At 34.9% G+C, this 12,971-nt stretch overlaps 1 protein-coding gene across 4 annotated transcripts in view; it reads right to left on the bottom strand.

Moving 5' to 3' along the window:
* Ac78C (adenylyl cyclase 78C) overlaps positions 1 to 12,971 on the bottom strand; it is a 636,268-nt gene that overhangs the window by 74,657 nt on the left and 548,640 nt on the right. For all 4 annotated transcript variants that reach the window (XR_014132796.1, XM_081769540.1, XM_081769538.1 and 1 more), the window contains 3 exons: positions 7,726 to 7,862; positions 850 to 943; positions 95 to 310 (listed from right to left, as the gene is read on the bottom strand). Coding sequence is in view for 3 of the 4 variants with exons in the window: in XM_081769540.1 (XP_081625666.1) it covers positions 95 to 310; positions 850 to 943; positions 7,726 to 7,862 (447 nt within the window). In the remaining variant the exon portion in view is untranslated. The remainder of the gene's footprint in view (positions 1 to 94; positions 311 to 849; positions 944 to 7,725; positions 7,863 to 12,971) is intronic.

Below are 12,971 nucleotides of genomic sequence, written 5' to 3' on the forward strand. Positions count from 1 at the left end.
TTATATATATATATATATTCATATTCATTTGAGAATAGAGTACACCAAGCGTTAAACTAATGACAATATGTTGGTGTATATGTAGCTAACTTACGTTTTCAAAAGGAATTTCTGGAGTCCAGTCCGTAGTTTGTTCCTCATCAAATCCTGGATGATTATTGGAGCTTGTGTTGGTATTTCCGCTGCTGACGGTACTTGTTCTTGCAGTGTCGTCTTCGGACCAAAGTCTTGGGCGCGAGTACCGATAGACGCGACGTCGGGGTCTCTTAGGCTCCTGTTGTTTTATAAGGAACGTCTCTACGTTGTGGTCCTGAGAAAGAAAAATGATTGTTTTTGAATATTAAATGTGGGTTATTTAATAGAAGTTAATGTAATGTAAAGCCATTTTATAGTCCCAAATTGGCGATGGAGAGATAGTATCAGTGTTTTACAGCAGAACCCACATGATATTCTCGGCTCTTTCCTATGTGAGATGTGACCCATAGAAAATTTTATTCAGTTGCAAAGGTGAAATTTGCAAATTTATAACGACAGACTTACTTCAACAGTGGTATCCGTCCGTGAGTTAAAATTGTGATGGATTGTGCTTACAAACATGCAATATATATTTAAAAATACGACATATTTCTCTTATAATGATCTCTAGTGGTTATTTTGCAAATTCCCCTAATGCTTACGTTTCTACTCGCATATCTCACAACGTCATTTTTGAAGTATAAGTTAATTCTATAAAGCTGTTGGCCCTCCATAATTAAAGTCAATCTACATTTGACCATGTTTCTTCTATTAACATATCTATTCTACACAAGTTGGAATCCAATACGGAAACAAAAAAGCTTGTAAACTCACCCTGAGGTACTGATCCCTTGTATCTCCATTCCCAGGGTCTACTTCATACTCGTTATTTAAGCAATCCAAAGTGGCTTTAGAGATATGAACACGCCTAGAAACAAACAAAATTTAGAACTATTATTTTAAATCTGTTCCTTGCAATTAACAACATACTTTTACAGTTTTAAAATACCGGCTAAAATGAAAATTCTCAATAATCTGAACTACAGAAAAATGGCAATCTTTGAATAGCATGAATACCAGGAAATGATTCTGATCTGTGATTTACTACTACAAAGAAAGATTTTTTTTTATCCTTCCCTCTGAGCAAATACAGAAACAACGGATGGCAGTTCTGACTTGCATTAAATGTTGTGTCTACTGGCAATACTCCTCAGTAGTCACGATCTTACCGTTGAAACAGTTCCAAACAATTTTGTACAGAATGCATTTTACTAGTGCTTGTTTCCCTAGTGCCATTAGAGGCGATTCTGCGAGTTACTAGAACTTCGAAGGAATACACACAATTGTAGAACCTCTTTAGGAGTTAGAGATCTATATGTTATTTTAAGATAAACAGTCGGAATTTGTCCGATTTACAGAATGATTGCCACATTGAGGGGAAACAAGAAAATTGTACCTAATAAGAAATAACAGCTGCTATTCTATTTACAGAACAATACATATATGGTTTAATATGATAAGAAGACACAAAATACATTAAAATATTAACACTAATATTTTAACTTTAAAAAAATAGCATGTTTAGATTTTTTAAAGCACAATATGTAACTAATTTCACTGGCGGCTTAAGAGGGAAGTCACATCAGAAATGTCAGTGAAACCGGTTTTGCATCTCTTCCGCGGCAAAATCAATTCCACCTTTGGGCCCTCCAGTGATATTCCACTTTGAAGACATTCTTGAAATTCTAGTGTTAGCAATGGTGTATGTAAGCGGGGTTCGAGGTAAACTTCCCCTGAGCAAAATATTATAGAAAAATGAACATTTAGTATCTATACACAAAATTACACTTGCAATGAAAGGATATAAGTTTGAGTGCTTGAATCTCTTCCTTGATGAAATTCTGCATACACAACTGGGTATAAGACACAAATATTACAGGAATAATAACGAAATTGTCATTCAATAATCGTATATATACACCATATACAGAAATATTTAACGTAATTTTGCATATTTTAATTCGTACAAAGAATTCATGCTATTCAAGAAGTGGAAAATAACTTATCTTGTCAACACTGCTATAGCTATTTCTTCAATTTGAATTTCTCAAATGATTCTCTAAAAATGATTTGATTAAATAGCTAGCTACCCAATAATATATATACTTATTAGCACTGTAATTTGAAACGGATATAAGAAACTAAATAATGACTGAAAAATTAACTAACTTCATTTATCGTATAATATATATCTTAGCTTGTAAAATAGATACACGATATTTTCATGATGCATTTAAATTCAACCCATTCGATTTCGATTGTACTAAAGCAAAATAAATTTCTTTCGACCGTTCATTTTCAGCACCAGATCTACTGTTTAACAGAGAATCTGAATGATACGTACTCCTACTAGGAATCGAATCCTGATATACCGTGCGGATGACGTGTTTGCTAACCGTATATCCGGGAGGAAGTTCAAAAATATGCGTGAAATCCCACACGTATAGCAGGGTCCGAATATACAGAACTCCGTGAGCTTCCGCCGTCTTAAGCCCATCTTACATGACTTGACAGTTGATCATTCTCTACTTATTGGCGTTTTATAATTATTTATTTGAATTACGAGTGTAACGCATAGTGGTGTAGCTTTGCATGCTTGCTTTCATAGTTACATTTCAGAATGCAATGTAGTTCAAGAATATTCATTCGTTCGTTCCATAAATGCTTGCAAAAAATAAATACAATAAAGAAAAACAGAAAAAAAAAACAACATACATCACATGTTAAATTCTGAAATTGTAAATTACATTAAAGAAGCATTTTTCCTTTACAATAATTTGTATATGAGCGTCGAAAAGAATGTATCGAAAATGCACGATGGAATTGTGTCGCCTTTGAAACAATATGAGTCAGTCTTTCCTCGACAGGCAAGTCTTCTTTCCTTTCTCGTGCAGAGTGTGTAAAAACCAGTACAAGCTGAGAGGCGTCATCTACCAACCAGCCTCTTCTCCTTTCCTTTGTCCCCAGCTGCAAGCAGGTAAATTTTCACGCATACACGTGTCTTCAGTCACGCTAAAAGTGTGATTACATTATACGTACGGGCAGGTGTTTAAAGAGTGTCCTAAGAGTCAGGCTACCGCGAGAAAAACCCAAACTAATATATGTGAATCGTGGATAACATAACGCATCAGGACATACGCTATATTGCTACATCACTTACGGACATCAATTAGAATTGCAGACTCCATAAACTTAAATTTTTTATTTGGTTGTTCCTCATTCCTATACAGGAAAAAATAGCCATATTCTTTATTAATTATTATTATTATTTATATTCATTGGAAACGCACGTGATTTTCTGAATATATTACTGAAGCACCCATGTATACTTTTCAGTTAAATCAACAAATGAAATTGGAGGAACAATCGAGAAATATGTTGCTAATATATCGGCAGTGCACACTACTTCCACAATTTATAGTACTCGGAATTAGAAATTTATCATGATACGAAATAAAATTTAATTTCCAGGAACATTTGTCAGGTGTCCGAATTCCGGACTATCGATCTCCGAGTTATCAAAAAGAAAAGAGAAATCTATAAAATATGGCTTTAAAAGTTTACAACGCTAACGTTTTGGTACTTATACAATGCTACAGTCAAGAATGGTTATTGATTTTAACGAATTTCGAAGCATGGGAAAGTCGAATAGAAAACATACGAGCAAGCGTCACTATGTCTCGTTGATGTCAAAGGAGGTAATGATGTACGAACGAACGTTGCCGCAGAGTTGGCCAACATAAATGAAATGCAATGAAATCATTCAGTTTAACGTCACGCGATTATGTCCTTTAGGCTAAGGGGGACGGTGGAATGAGAATGTAGAAGGAACACGGAGAAAACCGATGGACGCGATCCTGTCCACCACAAACTTGGCCGTGGATCGAACCAGGAACTCCACGCGCCAGATGTAAGCGCTCTACCACTGAGCTACCGTATCAGTATCAGTAGAATTACTTCAAGTTTAAGTATTGTTTTTCATAGTTTCACACTGTGAAAGGTTACAATTAGCATCATTATTGAATTTCTTCACACTGTGAAAGGTTACAATTAGCATCATTATTGAATTTCTTCACACTGTGAAAGGTTACAATTACCATCATTATTGAATTTCTTCACACTGTGAAAGGTTACAATTACCATCATTATTGAATTTCTTCACACTGTGAAAGGTTACAATTACCATCATTATTGAATTTCTTCACACTGTGAAAGGTTACAATTACCATCATTATTGAATTTCTTCACACACTGTGAAAGGTTACAATTACCATCATTATTGAATTTCTTCACACTGTGAAAGGTTACAATTACCATCATTATTGAATTTCTTCACACTGTGAAAGGTTACAATTACCATCATTATTGAATTTCTTCACACTGTGAAAGGTTACAATTACCATCATTATTGAATTTCTTCACACTGTGAAAGGTTACAATTACCATCATTATTGAATTTCCACATTCACCTAGCGTATTTGACCATCACTTCTGTTTCTCTTTTCACTTATGTAAGTTACATTTCATTTGTGCTTATTAATTAGGGCACTAGGCCAGTTTTCTTCCTTTAGATTGCAATGGTAATATTGTAACATTTAGCAATGTGACTTCCGCTGAAAATTTTACGTTAATCAATCAAAATGGACAACGAAAGAATTTAAATGGTTACTCACTCAATACCTAGAATAAAGATATAAAATTAATGAGATTTTAATTAAAATTTCAGATAAATTACTTGCATTCCTATATGCAGCGGCGCAAATCTGTCTTGAACATTGGGGGAGACAGGTAAGACCGTTCCCATAGTTTTTTTTTTTTTTTTTTTTTAAGCGATGTTCAAAATATTTATGAAGTTGAAAAACAATGCTGTGGAGGATCAGGGAAGCAGAGTTGTCTGCAACATTGGAAGGCGGACAGATTTGAGGCTTATTGTAGAGGGACATCAATTTTCATCTCACTTTCCTTTGTGGGAACCGAACTCAAATCATCACATTTCTACCCCAATCCAAAATACATTTAAAATCTGATTATTGGGGGACAGTCTCCCAGTTCCATGATTGGAGAGGATATATTCTCCTCATTCCCCGAAATTTGCTGTAGTGCCTACAAGAGCACGGGTGGATTGGCTATGTAAAAAGGGCGCGGTCACATACTCTGGGAGGGCGCCGTCCATCCGAGGCTTTCGCTTGTATGGAATACCCCCTCCTAATAGAAGAAAGTACCGGGGGGCTTTCCCCGGGAAATTAGTACACAAAAAAACAACAAAAGATTAAATAGCTATTGCAGTTAATCACGATAGAATTACATAAATTCAATATTTTCATAAATAAACAAAGAGACTTTGAGTACTAAATATATTAGGCCTATATAAATCTGCACACTTTAACTGAGACTACAAAAATCACACCAGTTGTTTAAATTCTTCGGCTACATTTGTTAACAGCCTAATTATAACTGAAGACTTGAGTTAAATGAAATGAAATGACATTTTTGAGTTTTACGTCCCACGGTTATGCCGGTTAGGCTAAAGAGACGGTGATGATGAGAGATGAATGAAAATGGTGAAATGAAGAAAGTGGGAGGAAACGGGAGAACCCCGAGAAAACCCACGCACACGGTGTTTGTCCATCACAAAGTAAATTTGAGTTAAGTTTGGGGCTTATGCTATTTTTCATACTTCTGTCCTTTTAAAGCTATGTTCATCATAACATTAACTTATTTTTCATCTATTTTTAAAACCGTTAATAAAAAGTATACATGAAACATTTACTACAAATTAACAAACGTAAATTTAGAATTATATGCCTACCTAGCCAAAAAAGAAATTCAAAAACAAAACTGGAAAATGAAAGTAAAGTCACTGCTTCATGCTTGAAGAAGCCTTCGCATCTCCTTGCTTTTCTCACACATTTTGTCAATAATAAGATTGTTGTCTATTTTGGTCAGAATGTCTCTTTCTGAGTTCATCAAGAAGAATGATCCAGATGTTCATCTGTAAGTCTTGAACGAAGTCTTGTTTTTATGTAACGCCACTAGCGCACCTAACGGCGGGAGTGGGAGGGAGAGACATGAAAAATGATCCAAAATGACCGAGATTAGAGTCAAATCAATATATTTCAAGTCGCTGAGATCATTAATGGTACCACCAAAATCTAAAACAGAAATGGCAATGCCGTAGGCCGAGTAATGACGGGATCTGGGGGCGGAGCAGTGGGGGTGGGAGGGTTGGTATATAAAAATCATCCAAAATGACCGATATTAGAGTCAAATCTATAAATTTCAAGGTCCCTAAGATCATTATAATGACATTCCCAAAGCCATAAACAGAAAGAGCGAGGCCGCAGGCCGAGCAAATACTGGGATTTGGGGCGAAGCGTGGGGTTGGTAAGGGTGATATGTAAAAAATGTCCAAAATGACCGATATTAGAGTCAAATCTATATATTTAGGGGTAAATCTAATATCATTAATAGCATTCCCACACCGAAAACAGAAAGAGCGAGGCCGCAGGCCGAGCAAATACCGGGGTCTGGGGTGGAGCCCTAGCTGGCCAAAGGCTAGAGAATTTATAAAATAATTATGTAGCTTTGTTTTCTTTTCTTTTTTTTAAAATTGTGTTCAGAGAGGAAACTGTGCGCCTTCCCGAGGCTAAGACGGGTCTTAGCCCCTCCCGAGGAGGGCGCAAAGGCACTGATGTGAGGAGGGCGCAGCGGCCATCGGACCGGTACTTGCTTATGGCCAGTCCACCCCTGTACAAGAGGACTAGCTCAGGAGAGTAATGCTCCCGGAAGTAGGAACGAAAAGCACAGTTCTGATTGGTTGGCGTTATCCATTTCTTGCCACGTTGCATTCAAATAGCAGAAATCAAACGATTGTTGTTGTCGGTCTTCGTGGCCGAGTGGGCTAGTGCTAATTGCTAGTAACGGAAATCTCTTTTGGCGTGAGTTCAAACCCGGTCCGAGGAAAGTTTTTTGTTTTACATTTTTTTTACATTTTATAACACTTTTTAAATTAAAATAATATGAAAATAATACTCAAAAAAGTGATTTACTTACTTTTGTGCAGATAAGTAGTAGTAGTAGTAGGAACGGGTTAGAAGCCCCGCAGGACTCGTTTAGTTCCCCTTGTACTCCATGATATAAATTTTGTGACAAACTTAAAACAACTGGCTAGAATAGCGCGTAAAACAGCTGGCTAGAGTGGAGCGCGAAAAAAACGTACTTCCGGGCGTCTTACTCTCCCGAGCGGGTCGTCCTACAAGTGTGCGTTAAACAAAGTGTCATGCAGATCTCGCGTATGCACACCCTGTTAAAAAAAAAAAACTAGAAAATTTTATATATGTTTTTTATGTAACCTGTGCTGTTTTCTTTCCTTGACAACTGTACAAAATATTAGTCCTGTATTTGCTTAGAAACTGTAAGTATGCACTACAAATATTGTAAAGCAATTTTATCTTGACATAGGATTAATATCTTACATTAACAAGCCATAAATGTCGATTGCCTCCAGTAGAGATCGTTCATGTATATCTATTTCCATTAACGCATATAAACGATACTCCTGTCTTTTCATACCAATTTTTTGAAGACAAGATATGCAGCATACATGAAAATACTTTAAAATATATTATAGTAATAATTATATTCGTTTACCCTGGTATTCCTCCAGACTCCATATGATTGGCTAATGTAACGTCGTATGACCAAACATCAAATTGCCATTTTCTTAACCCTAACACTCCGCAAAGTACGGATCCTGAATGAATGCCAATCCTCATATTAAGGTCCACCTGGAATGAGAAAAATTTATTAAAACTTCCCATTAGAGATGCAAGAAGTCGAGAAAAGATCCACGGCTTTTTGTGTTATAAAAGTATGTTTCACAATTCTTTCCTAATTATAGCACGAAAAAAATGTTTGATTACTGTATTCTGAAGAGAAAAAGCACAAAAATAGATGATGAGCCAATGAAAATCGAGCATTCAATAACAAGGAAAAAGACAGTTCGGTGTACGCATGAGGGTTTCTAAGGAATTGTTTGTAAAGCTAGTAGGGTAATGTTTAGCAACAAAAATATTTTACTTAGAAGTTTAAAAATGTAACTAATAACTGTGCTGAACAGTCCTACTCGCTAGTCTAGTGGCTGGTGCGTGTATCTTTGGTCACGTGGTCCCGGATTCAATTCCTGGTCGGAAAGCATAAAAAATAATTTCACAATCATTCATTTTGAATAATCATTGTTCCCTTTAGCATAAAGGGTATAATCGTTGGACGTTAAACTAAAAAAAAAAAAAATTCAAACTGAGTTGAAAATGTTATGGTTAAATTTCATGCAAATAAAATTATCATTTAGAATTTTTGCGAAAATTAGAACTTTAATACGTGATGAATTAGAAGCTTAACATATTACGTATACATGGAACAAGTGCATGTGTGCATAAAATTCGAGATGAGGGTAGTTTAGAACGCTATCCACAGGGTTCCTATTTCAAAACATTGAAATGATGTAACATCATGTCCAAAATGCTTGTTTTTGGCTTTAATTTCGTAAAATAATCTCATATTAGGTTTCAATAAAATATCATAAGCCCATAATAAAATGTTTCGCGAATGGAGAACGAGATGTAAGCGAAATTCTATACAAAAATGTATTTGTATTTGGTTTATGATACTTCCTTTTTGCCTACCAGTTTGATTTAAGACAAATAATAAAACACATAGACAAGAAGTATAACTTAAGGCAGTTGATAAAGCAGTTAGGCAACCAAAACAGCACTTGTGATATGCTGAGTTGTATAACTTACGCATACAGGCAGCCAATGCATTGTCAGTTTTAAAACCAATCAAGATAGAATTCACCCTATACTGAACATAGAATTCACCAAGGACTGAACAAGAATTTATTATAGGAAAATAAAGCAGGTACTTGAATAAGAAACTTTTTAAAAGTCAAAAAATCAAAAATTTCAGTTTTTTTAAAAAAGGTCGCTTTTTTCAAGAAAATATCTCCATCCCAAAAACGCCGGACTTTTTGCATGTTAACTTCCGATGGGTGCTACTACTATAATTCTCTTGTACATTCAAGTTACGAATAGTTAACAAACAAGTAAATTATATGATGAGGCGTTTTGTAATTTACAGTTTACACAACGGTCTTCATCACAGTCTCTTTATTTATTATTATTTTAAAACAGTTGCTTATCTAGTACTGTTATTATATACAAAATGTGAACGATGACGTTATCAGCATAATATGAGTCATCTGTTTCACCGAAGATTTTGCATTACTCCTTCTTCTGATCATGGGTCAAAACTCTCAGGAATTTTCTGATATCAGCAGCAACTTAGTACTTCTGAACGATTTCATCTCATTCATTTGTATGTACTCCCATGCGCAAAAAAAATTGCGCGTATACTGTAACTCAAGATTTTTCGCATTTATTCCATTTTCCTTACGTTTATGGGTAAAATTCACTTATTAGTATGTGGAGATAATAGAAAGCAATCCATCTAAGGAGATATTTCCAAAAAATATAATAAAATAATAAAAATATAAGCAAAAAACAAAATTATGCTCGGTTTTGTGTATACTGGCAACGATGATTTCTAGGGATTTTTTCAGTAGCAGATCACAATTGCGGAGGGAATTCAGTAGGGGAATCGAGGAGTTGGATCAGGGAACTCGATAGTGGACTAATATGTTGCATTTATTGGTTAAAACCTAGTGTGTAGATTGCCTGCCAAATATAAATTAACTTCTGTAACTAAGATGTCGTACGAAAATATAGAATTAAACAGAAAAACTCTTATCTTAAGGTTCGAAGCGATACGCACCATGGTTATGAAGATTATTTCTTAAAAAAAAAAAAAAAAAAAAAAAGAGCCAACACAACGTAGCCTCCGTGGTTAGGTGGATAGAGTGGCGGACTTGTAGTTATTTTATTATTTTGACACCACATCGAATCCCATCCCATCCCATCCTTTTTTTTTTTTTTTTTTTTACAAAACATTATAGGCTAGGAAGTGTATAATTTTGATGTTAATAAGAACCGAAACAATATAATAAGGAAATAATTTATTGGTAGTATCCTTTAATCGACGTATTTATTCAGTATTAGAATACGTGTACTATTGGAAGCAGTTATTGTTTTCAGTTTATAGTCTTGTATGTTACACTTCGGGTTTGTGTGTCAGGAAGAACATACGCGACCTTGAAAATCTGTGCAGTCTTACCCCTTGTTACATCGACATGATGTTAAATGATCGTTTATGTGTGTGTGTGCTTGTTTTTTCCTTTTTAGAGTATTGACTTTCTCTCTCTTTTTTTTCATATCCACAAGTGCAAGAATGCTTTCGTTGAACGTAACTAAATTATACAGATCTATGTATACGGAACACGAATATTTCCAAATATAGAATGAATATGAACGATAATCATACCATATTTCTACATTATATAGTAGCGTGAAAAACTGATATTAAAATGATATAACAAACAGGCATAAGCTTTTTTTCTAGCATGGCAACACATTAAACGTAACTCATTAAATTTTGGGAATTACAAATTATCACCTTACGTGTCGTTGTATTCCTATTCTTTTTCACGTTCAAGCGACCAAAGAAGAAATTGTAGTAATAGTGATAAAAATCGAATTCGAGATTTCAATGAATTCAAGTTTCACGCCCCCACATATCGAAAAAGTGATTTTGATGTCTGTCCATCTGTTCGTTTGTTGGTTCGTCACGCTTTTACATGCATTCAAATAGAGGCCATACTGTTCGACGTATCTGGACCTAAGTCTAGGCATGAAGTTTTTATAACACTTTATCGTTTCGAATTCTATATTCTCCGACACCTAAAAATAAGGGTAGTTTACTGAAGGATGAAAATTTAAAATAATTAAATTGTTTCAAAAATAGCTGTAAAGATTTTGCTTATTTTTTTCTACAAATATAGTTTGAATCATTGCTCTGAAAAAAATACATAAGGTGTAATTTACTGTATGGGATGCGTTTTTTCGAGCAATTTTCTCAATCACATTTCATAAATAATTGTATCATTAATAACCTAACAATATGACACAACTCGTTCGTCCTGTAAACATTCAGAAGAGGTAGTTTACTCTTCTCCGACGATTTTCCCATTAACGCCTGACGCAATTTTGTTCATATTTCATAAATGAATGTCATATAAATAACCTAACGATATGGTATAATTCCATTATCCTAAAAAGCTAGAAGTGGTATATTACTTTTCGGGGCAATTTTTACCCTACGATTTTGTCGAGAATGACTCTGGCAATTTTGTTCGTATTTCATAAATAGCCTAACTCGTTTGTCCTGAAAAGATACACAAGGGATATTTTATTCTTGGGGATGACTTTTTTGACGATTTCTCAGAAAGTACTCAGACGCTTTTACTCATAGTTCACATACAATTATTTCTTTAATAATTCTAATATATGGCATAAGTTATTTCTAACAGAAATATGACCAATGGGTACTTTACTTTTGGACATAAGTTGCTTCGAACAAAGTTTTCCAAAAACACATTATTTTATTCGCATTTCCCAAATAAATGTTTCAGTAATAGCTGCAGCCTAACACGAGTCAGTTTAAGAAATTCGAGCGAGAATATTCAGTGCGTTTCATCCGTACCCATTCTTAAATATATTTTTAAATGTTACACCTAATCACAATTTTCCTAACAAAATCGAAACTTCTATTTAAATGTGCCTTGTTGTTGCCAAATGGTTCAAGTCCATTGGTTCTGGATTTGATTCCCGGTGAGAGCTAGTGTATTTTTATCCAACGTTAAGGTATAGGTAATAAGTAGGTGCAAAGAGAAAAGTGTTGAAACAAGCCTAACCAACCTAATAAATAATACAAAGAAATAATACAATATTACGAAATTATAGAAGAAACGTTGTTAATATTAGATATTTGCGTGTGAGATTGTCCAACCGATGACTGTCAACTCCAAAGGTAAGAAAGTGAAACATCCAATACCAGGTTAATCAGTGATCTCTAGGTAAAGCTATCCTACTAGGAAGTGATTGAGATACCAAACAATGTTGTAATCGCTGGGAGACATGTTAGGAGAATACATTGGGTGAGAGACTTTAATTCATGAATAGTCTGCACCTTCGTTGGTGTATTGAAGTGCGTAGGTGGTGTGTGTTTAGCACATCGGGTTCCTTTGTTGTTAGTCCCAGCTTTCTAGACCGGATGCAGTTATTCCCGGTAGAAAATACAAATATATATATACATTTCTATTACTATTAAAGTAAATAATTACACTCATTCCCTCAATGTGATACTTGTTTGTTTAATTGTATACAGAGAGCTGATCCGTGGAAGAATCGTTCATAATAATAAATAAAATAAACTCGACAAATATTCTTGTAAATAATAGGTAAAAGTTTGCATCACACTGTTCATTTTGCTGGGCACGCCAGTGTGCCACGTTATCCGGTTGTGGCACACTGGATATAGGGTATGGCTTTCTAATTTTTCCCAACTATTTTAACTGCTTCAATTGAAATGAATTTATAATAATAAGAGAGTGAATTTAGTCTTCTTACCCTTCGATTTAGAAATAAGGTCCGCTAGAATTGTATATATATAAAAATAATAATACTCAGAATTTTATAGAGTAGTTTGTTTTATTCGAAATGACATACTTCCTGCAACTGTTTGGGTTGGAATTATTTGAAATCAAATCTTTAAATTTTACGATCCACGGTTATACCGGCTAGGCTAAAGGACACGGTGATGATGAGAAATGAATGCAATGGTGGAATGAAAAAGTGGGAGAAAACGGGAGAACCCTGAGAAAGCCCATGCACATGGTGTTTCTCCACCACAAAATTCACTTGGTGCGAGCTGGGGTCGAACCA

Source organism: Thermobia domestica, chromosome 8 (genome assembly GCF_964235325.1).
Source record: "Thermobia domestica chromosome 8, izTheDome1.hap1.1, whole genome shotgun sequence".
NCBI lineage: Eukaryota > Metazoa > Arthropoda > Insecta > Zygentoma > Lepismatidae > Thermobia > Thermobia domestica.